This window comes from Lacerta agilis, chromosome 10 (assembly GCF_009819535.1).
Source record: "Lacerta agilis isolate rLacAgi1 chromosome 10, rLacAgi1.pri, whole genome shotgun sequence".
NCBI lineage: Eukaryota > Metazoa > Chordata > Lepidosauria > Squamata > Lacertidae > Lacerta > Lacerta agilis.
The window spans coordinates 64,430,648-64,447,513 of NC_046321.1; the positions used below are offsets into that span (position 1 = coordinate 64,430,648).

Here is a 16,866-nt window from a genome sequence, read left to right on the forward strand (position 1 = left end):
TGTGTTGGTTTTATGCGTTCATTTACAGCTGCTGTATGTGTTAAAAAAATACTACGTTTTCACTTGATATTTAGGATGCCTGATTTCAGACGTAATGGGTAGATTTCAGAGTGCCCTTGGGTGCAAGCAAGGGCTTGAATACACACAGTGGATGTTTCAGGTGCTTCCCCTGCTACTGATCTCAGTTTCTGCTGAACATTGGAGGCAGCTCCTAAAACTATTTTAACAGTTTGGAGAGGCTTGCTAGACATTTTATCTGGGGCACCAAATGGACCTCAGCCCCTAGGAGTTGGTGCCTATGCCTCTGAAGAAGATCTTAAGGTTCAAGTAGGTATACAGGTATATGCTAGAAGGCACTATTCCAGGTAGGCAGAAGCTTTCTTTCTCCCTGCCATACCCAAATCTGCTGCTAGCTTCTACCCGTGGAAGACTGTTGCTATGCTGGTGTGGATTTGCTATGTCAGCATATTTCTGGGCTCCAGGGGCACAGAATTTAGGAGTGATTTTTTTTCCCCACTCAAGAGGAATGTCTGCCAGTGATGTAGTGTGGGGGTGGGGTGAGGGCTGTGCAGCTGAGCCCCCAGGTGCATTTTTTTTGAGGGGGCATGACTAGGCACCCACATGACAGCCTCTGCCATCGAAGCCCAATGCTACCAGCCACACCTCCACTCCCAGATGCCTGCGATAGGATTAAAGGTAAAGGGAACCCTGACAGTTAAGTCCAGTCGCAGACGACTCAGGGGTTGCGGTGCTCATCTTGCTTTACTGGCTGAGGGAGCCGGTGTACAGCTTCGTGGCCAGCATGACTAAGCTGCTTCTGGCGAAACCAGAGCAGCGCACGGAAACGCCGTTTACCTTCCCGCTGGAGCGGTACCTATTTATCTACTTGCACTTTGACGTGCTTTCGAACTGCTAGGTGGGCAGGAGCAGGGACCAAGCAATGGGAGCTCACCCCCGTTGCAGGGATTCGAACCGCCGACCTTCTGATCGGCAAGCCGTAGGCTCTGTGGTTTAGACCACACCATAATATTTGCTGAATATCTTCCATTTCCCTCATCTGTGCCGAAACTGCTAAGCATTGGGGCTGCACCATTTCTGTCATTAAAATATAACCTAAGCCAAATCCAATAATAACAGTTCAAAAGTTATCCCTGAAGAAAGCTCAGATAAATTTTATAACAGAAAAAATGCTGAAGTTTAATAACTCTTTTCTGCTGAAGACATGCTGTCATGAAATATTTAGCTTTTTAATGTGCAGGATCTGATTAATTCAGTATATTTTTTAGCAGCTCATAAAACTTTGATATACTGTATTTTGCCTGATTGGATATGATATAAGCTATATGGCATGGCATAGAATGCGTAGCTTTTTGTTTATTTTTATGTTAATGTCCTGCTTAATACACTGTGCCTTTTGCTGTAGGTTAACACTTATATTTGAAATTACCCTTTTATTGTTTGTTGCATCATGGGACATAATGTGTAATTAAATATTAAAGTTGCTGCTGAAAATACCACTTCCTGTGATTCTTTAGAGTTCTGTAAAATGCTGGTTTGAACAGTGTCGAGCTATTTTGACGTAGCCCTTATTGTAGCTCCACTGTTGTTGTGTATAAATTTACATTTAGATGACAAGATTTACAGCTACAAAAAAAAAACCCGTCACCTTTTAAATTACTTATGTTGTAATTATCAAATACATATAGTACTATAGCATTTGATTGTCAATGGATTTTGTTAATTGAAGCTTGGAAATAAGTTCAGCTAAAATAATGGGTATTTGTTCTGAAGCATATTTGTTCAGGACTGGGGTGCATTGCCCTCATTAATTCAAGATCCATTTTCAAATATTTTGTGCAAGTGATTTTTTAAAAAATATTTTCTTGTCACAACAGCTTTGCACCTAGTTGTGTGAACTAGAATATACCTTAAGTCTGAAGCTGCCCGCCCCCATTTACTGTAACTCCTTGGCCCCTGCATTTGTCCTTCTGAAGATTTGCAGGTTTGCTTTCCTAGGGGAATCTGTATGATAGCGTATGCCATTTTCATTCTAAAATCATTGTGCACAAAACTACTGGGGGAGAATTGAATCCCTCCACACACACACACACACACACAAATCGACTTTTAAGTTGCCTAGCCCAAAACCCTGCACACCTATTCTTCTGAAACTTGGCACTTAGCTTACTTACAGGAACGTCTCTGACATACGCTATTTTCATACAAATTTCCCAGAAATCAATATGAGATTAAGTGCATCTTTTTAAAAAAACCACCACAAAACTGTAAAGGCTGCCATTGAAAAAACAAAACAAAACACCACTGCAGCTATATTTATTAAATTTGGCTGTTTTCATCCCCTGAGAAGGGCTACTATGCCTGCGAATTTCACTCAATTCTTCATAAAATTCAAAAAGTTATTGACTGAGCCTTAAAAAATAAAATACTAATGATCAGACTTTAAAGGGACCCATCACAAAATCCTCTGGAACTATTCCTTTGAATTGGCAGATTTTATTCATTCAGGAAGGGCAATGTCCGGATGTCTTTTTTTATAGCCGTTCTATTATTATATCATTTACACATATTTATTAATAGATATATGTAAATATAAAATATTGAATAGTATTATGTAAGTATTAATTTACATCTTATAAATTTTTTTATTAGTTTTCCAAATTAATACAAATCAAACCAAATTTATTTAATTTAATACAATTTGTTAAATCTGTGCGATGGGGTGAGCTCCTGTTGCTCTGTCCCAGTTTCTGCCAACCTAGCAGTTTGAAAGTACACCAGTGCAAGTAGGTACCGCTGTGGCGGGAAGGTAAACAACATTTCCATGTGCTCTGGCTTTCGTCATGGTGTCCCATTGCACCAGAAGCGGTTTAGTCATGCTGGCCGCACAACCCAGAATGCTATCTGTGGACAAATGCCGGCTCCCTCAACCTGAAAGCGGAGGTGAGATTTCCATCCTGGGGTCCTCCCCCCCCCCTTTTTCTTAACCTTTACCTACTTTGACTGCCTTTGGGATGCTTCTCTCTCTTTTTAAAAAAGTATAAAGTAGACATTGAGTAACTTTTTAAACCATGCTTCAAGTTGAAACAACAGCTTCTGTAACTTTGTTTTGTCCCCAAAGAAGAGTGATACAGATTAGTTTCTTTTTAATGCCATTCTTAATGATGGCAAGGACCCTGTGCGTATAGCAGAGATGTCAGCTTGTGTTTTGTTTATCCATTCCTTCTAATCCTTTGACACTTTGCTATGACATTTTCAAGCCCATTACTGCTTATATTCAAGGCTGGGCTGTTTGATATTACACTGACTGCATGTTGCTCACCCTTCCTCTCGGATGTTACAACACAGGCTTTATAGAAATGCATTTATTTGTTTTAGTCAAGAATTATTTCTGATTTTGTAAGACAGGTGCTTAGCTTTTGGGTATCCTGGCTAGATTTGCATACCGCTGATAAAATGATTCCAGCCAATGCATTTAAGAAATCTGCACGTTGATTCTTTTAAAAATAAATAAAATGGCCTGACCAAAGGGAAAGTAATAGAACATTTGTTCTAGCAAATAATTGCGGTTGGTTTTTCTTTTTCTTTTCTTTTCTTTAAAAAAAAGAACCTTACTAAAATCTTGTAATACATGTTGGCATGTTGAATGTCACCTTCTGTCATGCCAGGTACTTCTTCATACTAATTGTGTCCTTTGGGATTTGGACGAGCTTTCTGTCAGCCTGAATTTATGCATAAAACAGTGAACTACAGTATCAGCATTCTAGCCAAGCCATCACAGCATTCTTTCCCCACAAAGCCAGTAAAACTATATATTTCTGCAGTTGTCCTTGCATCCAAGCTTGGGAGAATTTAAGAGCCAGTTCACACGACCTATTTGACCCGTATTGGATCCAACAAGATTTGATGTTTATATGTAGTTATCCTTAAGTCTTAAATATGATTCAGTATATGTCCTGATTGCAATACGAAATGTCGTGAAATATCTTTGAAAGGAGGACAGCCATTGAATAATTCACAATGCAGTTTAAGAATGTGTATGTCATGTCAAAAAGAAACGGGAATTCAAAATTAGGGATCCGTAGGGAAACAAGGTCTTTCACCATTGTCTCAATGGGTAAATTCAGGTGCCCATTGGCCAAATGGCAATGTTATCAAGGTATGTATGCAAGCAGTTGGTAAGCTATATTGTCCTGCCATGTGGCAGCCTGATCAGAGGAATACTAAGGTTTTCCTTACCACTTGGCAGTACAGTACAATAGTGATGGTTCCTTGGGGGGGGAGGGGCGACTCCCACACTGAACACTGTCAACCCAGCTCCTTTTGGACACCTCAGCATCTAGTTCAGTAGCTGCTCTTGCTGCACCGTCCTAGTCTAGGCCTTCTTACTCAAATATTTGCTCCCGCTGCTTGTGCAGCACTATTTAGGGTATATGGAGTCAGATGGGGGAAATGGCAGGAAGCAGTTAAATATTTCCCATTCAGGCAGCCAGGGAACTGCTCCTGCAGTTGTTGCTCCTCCTCTTCCTGCGTATTCCCCACATACTGGACTCCCTCACTTCCACCTTGCTGGCTCCATGCCTCTGCCTCTATCTTCAGTGCCCTGAACCACTCTCCTGGGGTTCGGGGCACATTGGTGGTGGCAGTGGTTTTGTCAGATAAGGAAGCACACTGTGTGTGTGTGTGTGTGTGTGTGTGTGTGCACATGCATCTAAACAGAGCCCCAGGTTTAGGAAAGCTCTTGCTCAGTCATATTTGTGTGTGTGTGTGTTTTTATTTGTTTATGTAATAAATTTCTCATCAAGGAGCCAAAGGCAGTAAACACTATCGTGGTAAAACAATACAAATAAAAGCCATCAAATACCTGGGGGTAAATAGTTTTCTTGATTCCCAATATATAACAACTATTACCAAAACGGTAAAAAGATACCAAAACAAAATTCCAACTTACCCCCACCCCTCCAGGAGGGACCAAAGTCCAATCTGTGCTTTTGGGTGGTTGCCATTCCTCAGAGTTATCAGTAAAGCGTTATATAAAAGTATGCCATATTTCAACAAAACTACGTACATCATTTGAATTATATGATGCACATAATCGCTTTGTTAATTTTTCTGATACAGCAGTTGAACATACATTCTGTTCCCAACGAGAAATACACTAATGTGCTGGTGCTTTTCAGTTCTGTGCCAATAGCAGGCATGCTTCTGCTAATGAAAATGTTTTTAATTCCTCTGGAAGGTCAGTTGTAAAGGAGACAGACTCACCTCATTCCACAAATGGGGAAGTACCACTGAACCTTTCAGGGTTCGGCTGCCTCCTGTCACAGCACCAACAACTGGGCCTGGACCTGCTGGTTTACCCCATATTTAGAGGCTACAAACTTAACTGGCACCTTCATTTGCATGTGGAACACGATGCTATAATAACTTATTGTGTTGGGAGATGGGGCACACAGTCTGCACCATCTGAAGCTATGCAAGACTTGGAATAAGCCCACATTAAGCTCACAACAACCATTCAGCCTCATAGTTACAAATGCATACCCGTAATTGTGCTAGATGGAAGAATAGCTTGCAGCCTTTTATACTGGCTGTTGGTCCTACCTGAAGGTTCCATGCCTTATATCAAATCCAGACTCACTCTAACGCTACAGGCTGTGTAACTAGGGGAGGTTGAACCTGTCAGTGACTGCTGAACCCAGTCCTTTCAGGTCACTGAGCCTGCCAACCACTGTTTTAATCTTCTGTGGATTTATTTTGTTATTTGCCATGACAACCTTTCCCTTAGAATGTTATAACCAGAAATTTCTCAATAAAGATAGAGCCCATTGTTTAGTTTAAGAGTTATCAAGTTATTTTTTTAATTTATCCTTAATTTATTATTATTATGCAAATTATGTGGCTTAGGTCTGGTTGCTCATGTTCTGCATGTACAAAATTACAGGTTTAGCCCCTGGCATCTTCAGTGAGGGGACTTAATGTAATAGGGCTGTCAAACATCTTGCCTAAGAAAGTTGAGTTCAAGCTTTGCCACCTGTCAGGGCTGACAGCACTGAGCTAATTCAGTAATAGACATTTCCAACACAGAGAACCTTAATACTGTGTTGGCCCTTTATGTAATCAAGTTACTCAGAAGCTCTGGAAACCTGTATTTTTAAAGTTATCAGCAGGAACAAAACAGTATATTTTTTTGGTGGGGTGAGTTTGCATGCTTATTTCTCGAGATACAGTTAGTAGCACTTGTACTAAGTGTTTCTATTAAGAGCAGTACATTTCCCCATGACTGTATTCCACACACCCCACACACACACCTTGAAATGCCTGTTTGCTCCAACTTGCTTTTAAATGAGTCCACTACAAGTTTCTAGAACACTGCAGTGTTACACAGAATGCAGTGATGATTATCATTTAACTAAATTAGAAACCACGGGTGGTCCTTGTATTATTTTGTTACAAATTGCTTTGTGGCCAGACCAAACAGCTGGCATGGTGTCCCTTTTGTAAAAGGATTGTTGTGTATCACTGGTGTGCACAATTTGCCTTGTGGAAGTGGAATAAGTCTCATGCCCTTTTGACAGAGTTTATTGTATCCCAAATCATGCTAGCAGTGAGCCACCAGTTCAGGGTTCTTATCAACTTCCATGCCACAGAAATGTTGCCTTGGTACAATATCTCATATGCACTTCAATGCACTCATGGTGCCTCTGTATGGCCAGTATATCCTTTTCATTTATGATGCAGGGAGTGTAAAAGGAACATACATTCAGATCAGCTTTTTCTAGCTAGATAGATCAGTGCAAAAGCCATAACAGACAGGGCCACACGTACCTCTCTCTGTATTTAGGATGTACCTTTTCCTGTGGCCTCACCTATTAAACCAGGAGAACAAGGAGTTGTTTAGCTGCAGCAACAATGTGATGGAGAACGCAACTTTGGGTAGTTCAGTGTGTGATGCTGTGTGAGACCTTGGGAATATGCTCACTGATAAGGACTCCTTCCCCACTGCAGCCCCCTATGTCCCATGAAAAAGCTCCTCTGAGGGTCAGTAGACTCTAAGAAAAAGTCTAGGGCAGGTGGGGGGGACAACTTTGTCTTCCAGATGTTGCTGAACTACAACTCCCCAGCAAGACCTTTCCCCTAACTGATTTCATCCATTGAAACACTCAAACAACTTAACTTAAAACATACACCTTTCTAAAATAAAATATAACATTGCTACATCAGCCAAGGATGGATTCAGATATTACAGACTTCTGCCAACAGAATGGCATGAATGATTTATTCATATTTTCTCCTTTTGCGCTCCCCAGGAAATCATGAGAAATGTGTGCTAATTCTAGGTGGTGGAAGTATCACAGATTTCATTGCCAGTTCCTGCTTTGCACATTGCACAGGAAGTTGTTGTTGTTCAGTCGTTCAGTCGTGTCCGACTCTTCGTGACCCCATGGACCAGAGCACGCCAGGCACGCCTATCTTTCCCTGCCTCCCGCAGTTTGGCACAGAAAGTACATTTGTGTAATTTCCGAAGTTGCTCAAACTTTAATTTGACATACACCAAATTCATGAACAAACTAGTTTTGTCAAAAAACATAATTATCTCATCATTTATCTCAAACATTTTACAATTTTTCTGAGATTCCCACAACTTTGATTTTTGTGCATGCACATTAAAAAAACATGACTCCAGAATGTTTTATGTGTATTTTGCTGTCACAGTGTGTGTTGCAACATTGTGCATCACTACGCTCCCTTCTTTGATTTCATGGGATTTAGCCCTACCTGTGTTTACACTCTGCTGCACCTTTTATCCCCTTTACCATGGGATAGAGCCAAGGTGAGTGGCTATGGCCTCTGGGGGCACTGAAGGCCAGTGCAGGAAGAGGAAGTAACTGTGCAGCAAGTGTTGTGGTAGACCAATCCTTCCTATATACAGTTAATTAAAAGTAAGTTCCATTGAATTTGTTGTGACTTATGTCTGAGTATATTATACTGTGAAATAAAGAAGGGAAGTTATGTTCAGTCACGCTGAACATGGATGCACACAAACTGCAAATTAACTTGGAATCAACATCTCTTTGAATTTGAATATTACCTTTTCACCTCCAGCGAGTGGCCGTTGTAGCCCAGTGCAGGTTGGGGCAGCAGCAGGCACTGGTTTCCTGGGCAGCTAGGGAGAACATAATTTCCTTCCCCAATGGTTGCACAGGCTTCCAATGGTTCTTCCATGATTCTTTCCAATCACTGGTGGGCCAGGAGGGCAGGACTTCAGAGTGAACCTGGGGGGGAAACTATTTCTCTTGGGTCCTGCCCAGAGTCTAGTTCACTTGGCTTCTTGGACTTGCTCGGATGGTGGATAAGGCATTGGGTTGTATCCTTAGTCAAGGCGGATAGGGGGATTGGGACCCTTACTCCCCATAAAGAGGTTCGTGAGTGTGTGCTTCCATCCTGATGCCCAGATGTGGGCTGATGGGCCATGACACACGCTCCCCAAATGATGATCTTAGAGGGATTGCCCTGATTTGATGTGTTCCATGGGCTGATCCTTAACCTTGGATTGACCCTACTCAATAATCAACCAGCAATCGGGTTGGGTGATTCAGGGTACACACCCAATGCTTATGCCAAGACCTGCTTACATCTGTAATCAATAAAGTTGTGGCCTATTTTATCTGAAAGCGATTGGCCTGTGATTATATCGCCTTCCATGTTAGCCCCTGGAATCTTGCAGCCTCTCATCTAGTCCTGTTCAGATTCAACCTCCAAACTGACCAGTTATGATATTTGGTAGTATCGCAGGCCATCATATGTTCTTAGAACATATGAATTAAGAAATATTTTTCTGGAATATTCTTTTTAGAGCCCTCAGTGGCCAACATGCTATTATTCTGTGATATAACAGGTTTGTATAGAAATGAAAATACTCCTTTATTATATTTTTAAATATAATGTGTGTGTGTGTGTATATATATATATATATATATATATATATATATATATATATAGTTATTGGCAGTCTTCTTTGTCGATTTGCAGCTGTGTCTTTTCATTTGACATGAATGTTTGCAAAAGGATTCTGCACATCAATTTTTTTAATATGTAGATGTTTCTTTAATTTCTAATGTCGCTATAACAGTTTTCAGCTCCATTTGCTTAATATAATCATAATTCGTTTGGTAAGAGGATTTATATATTTCTAAACTGAGGTCAATATGCTCAGAAGCCTATGTTTAGCTAGCACACTTTCCTAATCTAAAAATAAGACACAATTCTTGCAAGCATTTATAATTTGCAGCAGACAAAGATGATTGTATCCTTAGTAGGTGGGATGGTTGTGGGCTTAAAATGCCATTGCTGTTTATGTTTACAATGGTTTCTTTTTATGAGGGCAAGTGAATAAAAGGGATTTACAAAACAATGCTGAAAATCTAAACACAACACTCATATTCATATCCTTTTAATAATTTATTTAGAGCGGTGCCAACAGTATGAAAATTTCATGTATGGGTATCAAGCAGCCAGCCACACATAAATCTGAAAGGCATGAGCAATGAGATTAGATTTAAAACAGAGGTCACTAAATTTGTGATGCTGTTCCTGGATTACATTGATGAAAAGTTAATTGTAACCATGTGAAGTTAATGATTTTTATTTTAAAATCTCAGCATATTTAGTAGGATAACTCCAGGATTCGTAATTATTTACAATTGTGATATTTTCTCTCTCTTTAAAATGCATCTTGAATGGTGCTAACAAAACTAGATATTTTAAAATTACTAATAGTTTGTGTACTCTGAGTTACTGATGAAAAGATAGCAGATAGCTTATTCAACCATTTCACTGACATAGGCAGAGTTCCTTGTGGCATGTGGAAATATTGTGCTTTGTGAAAGAAGAAGAAGAAGAAGAAGAAGAAGAAACTAAGTGTAGGAGCCAGTCATTATGCAACAATTTCAAATATGAATTCTAGTTGCGTGTCTAAGAAGGAAAATATGAGTAACAGTCTTCTGTCGCTTCCAGTGAAAACAAAAATGACAGGCACAGGACAAGAGAGAGTTTTATCATAGAAGGCTTCTGTTTTATGAAGACTTTCTTTGTTTACATGACTTGGTGCAAGTTCAGAAAAAGGCAACAAGGCTCTAAATTTGTCGTGGAGTGCCGGTGACCACACTTTTTCTCACTTAAACATAGCTTGTGTGGTCTACCACACAATAACTGCTTGCCTCCTTTCAACAGTAAAACATTCCATATAATTCCACTTAGACCATATATATTTGCTTCTGGGGAAAAAATAGGCTTTGTACTTAGCACTATCTTATTAGGAAATAAGCCCCATGGAAATTGTGGGACATACATCAAGGCAAGCATGTTTAGGACTGGGTTTACGTGCATCTTGAAGACTTCAGTTATAAATGAATCGGCAAAGTCTTGCCTTGCTCAGATAAGGTCCCTTCAGTTAGCTGAAGTTTTTCTTTTATATTTGTAAGTAGCTCACAATATATATTTTTCAATGATGCCATTGGGTGGGTGGGTGAGTGTGATGGGTAAATGCCAACCGGACAACAGCCAGAGCTGATACCACCAACAAGGTATCTCTGTTGATCGTAGGCAAGTGCAGTCTGCCAGGGAGATTCAGTCTCTATTATTTCCTTAAGGAACATTTAGTATCATTCCTAAGTTCTAGTAATGCTACAGATGGGAAAGTAAAGAGAACAAGACTTTTTGTTAAGAAGTGATCAGATTAGGTGTATTGACTGTGGTTACCAAGAACTCTCTCCCATTTAGTCATCATCAAAATTTTATTCAACCGTCAGTCAGAAAACAAGGATTTACTCCCATTTAGTGGTTATTACTAAATCAGTGGTGCCCATGTTATGAAATGCCCTCTATAGAGATGTGCATTGGGCCCCTAACCTAATTTATTTCTACAGGCATGTTCAGGCATTTTTATTCAGAAGGTCCCTTCAGTTACTTAATTCTTAACATGTTTTTAACTTTTGAAAACAACTGTGATCTGGTTGTTCTAGGCTGTCATTTCCTCCTGTTTTAAGTTTCTGCTGCTACTGTTATGTGTGTGTTTTTATTAGGTACTCCATTTTTTTAATTGTTTGCTCACTTTATCTCTTGTAATTTTTATTGGTTTTTACACCTTGAATATCAACTATGCAGAAGGTTTGCTATGAGAGGCTGTAGCCTTTTCCCTGTGAAATCGCTGGTCCAGTGACTTCGTCACATTAGTCTCCCTGGGTTTTAGGAGACGAAATCGGATCAGGAACCCCTGCTGCTACTTCTGCTGCTTCCCTTCTGGGCAGCCTGCCAGCTGAGAGGCAGCATGCGGTAAGCATTCAGTGGTTATGCTGTGCATCTGCCTGCACCGTGGTCCTCACCAGTCCAATGAATTGCATGCGATTTCCTCCTCTTTACACCTTGACCAAATGCAACTCCATGGCTCATCACTATTGTATAGGCAGAAATATTTTCCTGCATTCTGTGGCAAGTCTTCCCCAGGTTCCATCTGTCAACGAGGCAATTGCCTTTTTCTGCAGTTCCTGCTCAACAAAGATTTGAAGCTAAGAGAGAGCCTTTCTTCCTGGCATACTAGATTCAACTGTGTGAAATTTAAAAAAATAAATCAGAGAAGCATCCCAATATGTAGTCCCATAGCTGTAGTCCTAAAGACAATCAAAGGGATCACTCCAAACTGGGTGAATGGGCAGCAAAATGGCAAATGTGCTTCAGTTAGTGGGCAGCTTGATTAAGATGTTGACCCAGCATGTGGCAACTGTGAAAAATTGTGACTTGCATGTTAGGGATCATTAGGAAAGGGATTTGATAATAAACTACCCAACCATAATCATGTTACAGAAATCTATGGTGGGACCACACTGTATGAGGTTCTGGTCACCACACCTGAAAAGGAATTATCACACAGCTTGGAAAGGTTCAGAAAAGGGCAACCAAAATAGTCAAGGGGTTGGAACAACTTCCCTATGGGAAAGAAAAAAGGACACATAAGAGAGTGATATGGTGTGGAATAAGTGGACAGAGATACATTTTTCTCCCTCCCTCATAATACGAAAGCCCGAGGTTGTCCAATGAAGAAGTTGCATGTTGCAAGATTCAGGACAGGCAAGTGGAAGTGCTGTTTTCTATGGAATGCACATTCACAAAATGTAATAATGGACAATACCCTGGATGACTTCATAAAGATAAGGGTTATCAATGGGCACTAGCCATAAAGACTATGTTCAGCCTCTACTATTGGAGGCAGTGTGCCTCTGAATACCAGTTGCTGGGAATCAGAATTGAGAGGACACTGTTGTACTCAGGCCCTGCTTGGGGGCTTCTCACAGACTTTTAGTTGGCCACTGTGATTCTTGACCAGGTGGGCCTTCAATAAAGCTCTTCATCATGTTCTTAACCTGTTAACATCACAACTCAGACTTGGATCAGCTCTACCTTCTTTTTGTTATGCAGGTGTTTCTATCAATTTACCCCTCTTTTTCCATTTTGGTCTCATTACAATTCTTTTCATTTTGTATACAGCATGACAATGATGCTTCCCCCCCTCCCTCCATAACTTCGGGACATACAGTAATTAATACCACAAGGAGGGTGGAGACCAGGGAAAATGTTGATATTAGCACAATAAATTTCCTCTTCTAAGTCTGGTGTACCTTTAAATGTGTGCACATTTTCAATAACAGCTTAGACAAAATGGACAGTTGACCTCGAAATAATACCAACTTCCTAAGAGACAATTGTCTTGTATACTATAAAGCTTCAATTTGCAACCCAGGATATTACTTCACCTAGATTTTCAAGCAGTATAGCAGTAAGATTTGTAAGTTCTGCATGGCTTACATTGGTGCTCGCATGGGAGTTTAATCTAGTATTTCTGTAGAATTTTCTAGAAGCAACAAAGTAGTGGTGTTTCCTCATTCTCTTCCATGGAATAAAAGAGAATATTGACTTTGAATTAGGCTCTTTGATCAGTTGTGTCACGCAAGCTACCTATGACTTAAAATGCTGTGAGCAAATTATCATATTGCATCCCAGTTCTGTATTTGTCTCTTAAGGCTTGGTGCATCATTTCATAAATTCTTAGGACAAGGTGCATTGAAAACATGGTATATGGTCCCAGGCAAGCTTTGAGGCACAAATGCTGTGATTTGGAATGTTGGAAGTATGTTGGTTCTGGAGAATATCAGCAGACTGCAATTCTATACAGACATCCCATGGGATAAATCTCACAGAACTCAGCAGGACTTACTTCTGACTAGACATGCATAGGGTGGTGCTGTAAAAAAATGGTTTTAACAGTTCAAGGCCATTGTTGCAGACAGCGAGCCTTAGAGAATAATGCTGCTAATCTGCCATGCTTTTACGTAATGGAGAAGAGCAGCAGTGAATAATTTTGGCCTTTCTCACCCGAGGCCATTTAAGCATATTAGTATATTTGAACTAGTAATATCTGATTATAAAAATGTCAGGCAGACATGTTTAAGATGAATGTTCAGAAAGAAGTACTTCAAAAATTCTGAGTGCCATATGGCTCAAGTAATTCAGAGTTCCATTTCTTAGCTCTAAATTATGTCAGAAAAATAGTAACAGGTGCCTAAATGCCAAAGAATGCTTATAATCTGCCCAGTGGGTTATGTTGGTCTTTTTCTTTTTATCTCACTTACAAATATTTAAGATTTAACTGCTTAATACTCTACTTGCATTCAGATTGTTGTGTAAAATACATCAAAAAGACACAGTATTATCGTATTATCAACCATGCAGATATAGTACTGTGTCATCAGCCATGGTAATATGCTGCAAGCATGTCCTTTGTTTTACTAAAGATATAACATTTGCATTTCCGAACTGAAGGGTTGGGTTTTTTCCACATCATAACAAAGTTTTAGCCTTCTTGGCAAGCAGCGCCTTTCAGAAGCAGTGAGCTGAGTGACCTTTCAGTGCTACTTTAAAATCTTGCTGCTGTAATGCTTAGTGTGCAGCACTTCATGATGGAAAGCTCATTAAGTATAAAAATTATTTCTGATTCATTAAAAATGACAAATAATTTAAGCATGGTTGTCTTTCTCAAGATTGTACAATTTGAGGGGGTGAGGAGACACAGTGAAAGAGATATAAAGAAATTAGGATTGCTCAGATGAAAATAGCTTTTTATTTAACATAAATATTTTGAAAGTTTCTGACAAAGCTGCAAGTAGGTTAGTGAGGAGGAAAGCTCTGACTGGCATGCATTTATTTGTAACATGTAAAGGATGCTATGCATGTATGTATGCTAGCAATCTTGCATTCATGGTGGGCAGAATTGTGTTTAGACAAGCACGGACCCTTCAATGGATTTCTCTCTCTCCAAAATTGACACTCCTGTGTATCTGAAGAAGTGTGCATGCACACGAAAGCTCATACCAAGAAAAAACTTAGTTGGTCTCTAAGGTGCTACTGGAATGAATTTTTTTATTTTTTATTTTGTTTTGACTCCTGTTTAGGTTAATGTGTGAAGCAACCCCACTCAAATCATTTCCACTTGAATTAGAGTCACTCAGTGCAGCTTCTCATGTTATTTGGCAAACAGAATTGCCATATGTTCACCAGTGTTGTTTGTGGCATCATTGAAACCTGTGAACACATATCCAGGGACTTTGGCCTAATCAGATGTATGTTCAGTTTAAAAACATGTGTATATGGTCCACACTGTTATAGAACATACTGGTGTATGTGCATCAGCCATCTTTGTCACATAACGTGTAGCTGCCCCATTGCACAGCACCATTTGTGAATCCTGTTACTAGAGCTTCTTCTTGGAACTATTATACTTATAGTATTAACCTACTAAGAATAAATTTTGGGCTGTTATTCCACTTGTGCCTATGAATTTGTGAGGAATACAAACTGACTTTTAAGTATTTGCTTACAGTTTATGTCAAACCCTACATTTGAAATTGAATGGCTTCATAGTTTGGGAAATGAGTTGTTGCTGCCAAATAAAAAGTTGGTTATTCTTGATCCTCACTCATTAAAAGGCATGAAAGAAGGTTGGCTATGAAGATATCTAAGGACCAGTTAAAAGGTCATTTACTGTCCATGTTTGCCTTCCCTCTGCTGGTAATCCTGTGTGGTGGGAAGGAGCATTGCAAATGACACTCTAAATACATGGAGAATTCTCATGTCAGTGTCCATTATGTCCAGGGCTATTCAATACCCTGTGTATTTAGATTTGGTCACACAGAAGAGATGTTTAAATGTTCCTCCCTGCAACAGGGATTGCCCACATAGTGAAAGGCCTTTTAGCAACAACCCTGGCCCTAGATAACTGGCTTGAGCAAAGAAGGGTGGTGAAATCTTTCCCTTAAAATTGAGAATCTTTTACATATTTTTTTAAAATTTCTTTCATTTCAGTGACTATTTCAACGAGTACCTTTTTTGATGGCTTATTGGTCACGGGACTCTACACATCAACCAGTGTTCAGGCTTCACAGAGTATTGGCGGGTCCAGTGCTTTTGGCTTTGGTAAGTCCAAAATGATTTCATGAAATGTGTGTGTGTGTGTGTGTGTGTGTGTGTGTGAGAGAGAGAGAGAGAGAGAGAGAACTGTTCAGCTGCATAGATCAATATGTTGTATTTTGGATCTACTTCCCGGTCCATTCTATGTGGAGCCATAATCAACAGAGCCTGCACCTCTTCCACTGAACTCTGTGGAAAGACCTCTGCTATCAGACTTCAAGGATTGATCCACAGACTCCTCAGTGGATCAAGAGAGATTTTCCCAAAACTTGAAACCCTAGGGCAGCAGAGGAATATGCCAGCCCTTTGACTGGTCAGATGCAGCATTAAGGGGGCGGGGCCTCTCATCAATCAATACCTAATCCATACTATAAAGCTTTGAGAGCTGTTCCAGGGCACTGCTGAGACGACTATTAGTGAATAGTAGGATGACTAGCTGTGGTCCTGAAACCCAAATAGGCCCCTCTCCAAGGTGCTGATCATGCCTTGCTTTGCTTTCGTTTCTCTCTGGGACTACCACCCTACTTGGTCAACATCAATCTGTGATGCTGGGTACCTGCATGAATCAGGACAGAATACTGTGCTCAGTTCTGGTCACTGCACTTCAAAAAAGGCATTGTAGAGCTGGAAATGTTCAGAAAGGGGCAAACATAACCAAAGGTGCTGGAGCTACTTCCCTCTGAGGAAAGGTCACAACATTTGGGGCTTTTTTGTTTATTAAGAAGCAGAGTGAATAAGTATGAAATATGGACTTTTTCTATGCAGCATGATAATAGTGCTTCCTTTTCTATTAAATAACTGCAGTTTGAACTAAATTCCACTAAAGTGAACAGAAACCAGTGGCCTCAAGGTCTGCTGTAACAAGAAAGTGGCTGGAATCGCACCTGTCTTTTGTCCCAAAGTCCTTTTCACAATGCTTCCCATCCCCTGTCACAGCCCTGTCTGGCAAGGAATGCCCAGAGTGAGGAATTAACTCTTTATTGTCAAATGTACACTTATAAGTTAGAAAAAGGCATGTCTATCAGCCCTATGTCTTTCACCTACTCATAGATGTACACCTGGATTGCTGGATAAAAGAAGTGTTTCATAGCAAACAAATGCTTAAAGGCAGACCATGGAGCAGGTGGATAAGAAGAGGAGCATAAAGGGGAAGCAGCTATAATAGACGCCCCCTAATTTTATGGATTCAAAAAGAGACAAGAACCAATAAGCACTTTGATGGAAATGGCCTGGCAAGAAAACATTGCAGCCGTGGTGGCGACCCTGTGGCCTTCCAGAGGTTGCTGGACTCCAATTTCCATCAGCTCCAGCCAGCAAGGACTATACTCA

The 16,866-nt window shown here is 40.2% G+C and overlaps 1 protein-coding gene across 2 annotated transcripts in view; it reads left to right on the forward strand.

Moving 5' to 3' along the window:
* Positions 1 to 16,866, forward strand: part of RELN (reelin) — a 281,750-nt gene that overhangs the window by 25,306 nt on the left and 239,578 nt on the right. For both annotated transcript variants that reach the window (XM_033161628.1, XM_033161629.1), the window contains exon 2: positions 15,433 to 15,543. In XM_033161628.1, coding sequence (XP_033017519.1) covers positions 15,433 to 15,543 — 111 coding nt within the window. The remainder of the gene's footprint in view (positions 1 to 15,432; positions 15,544 to 16,866) is intronic.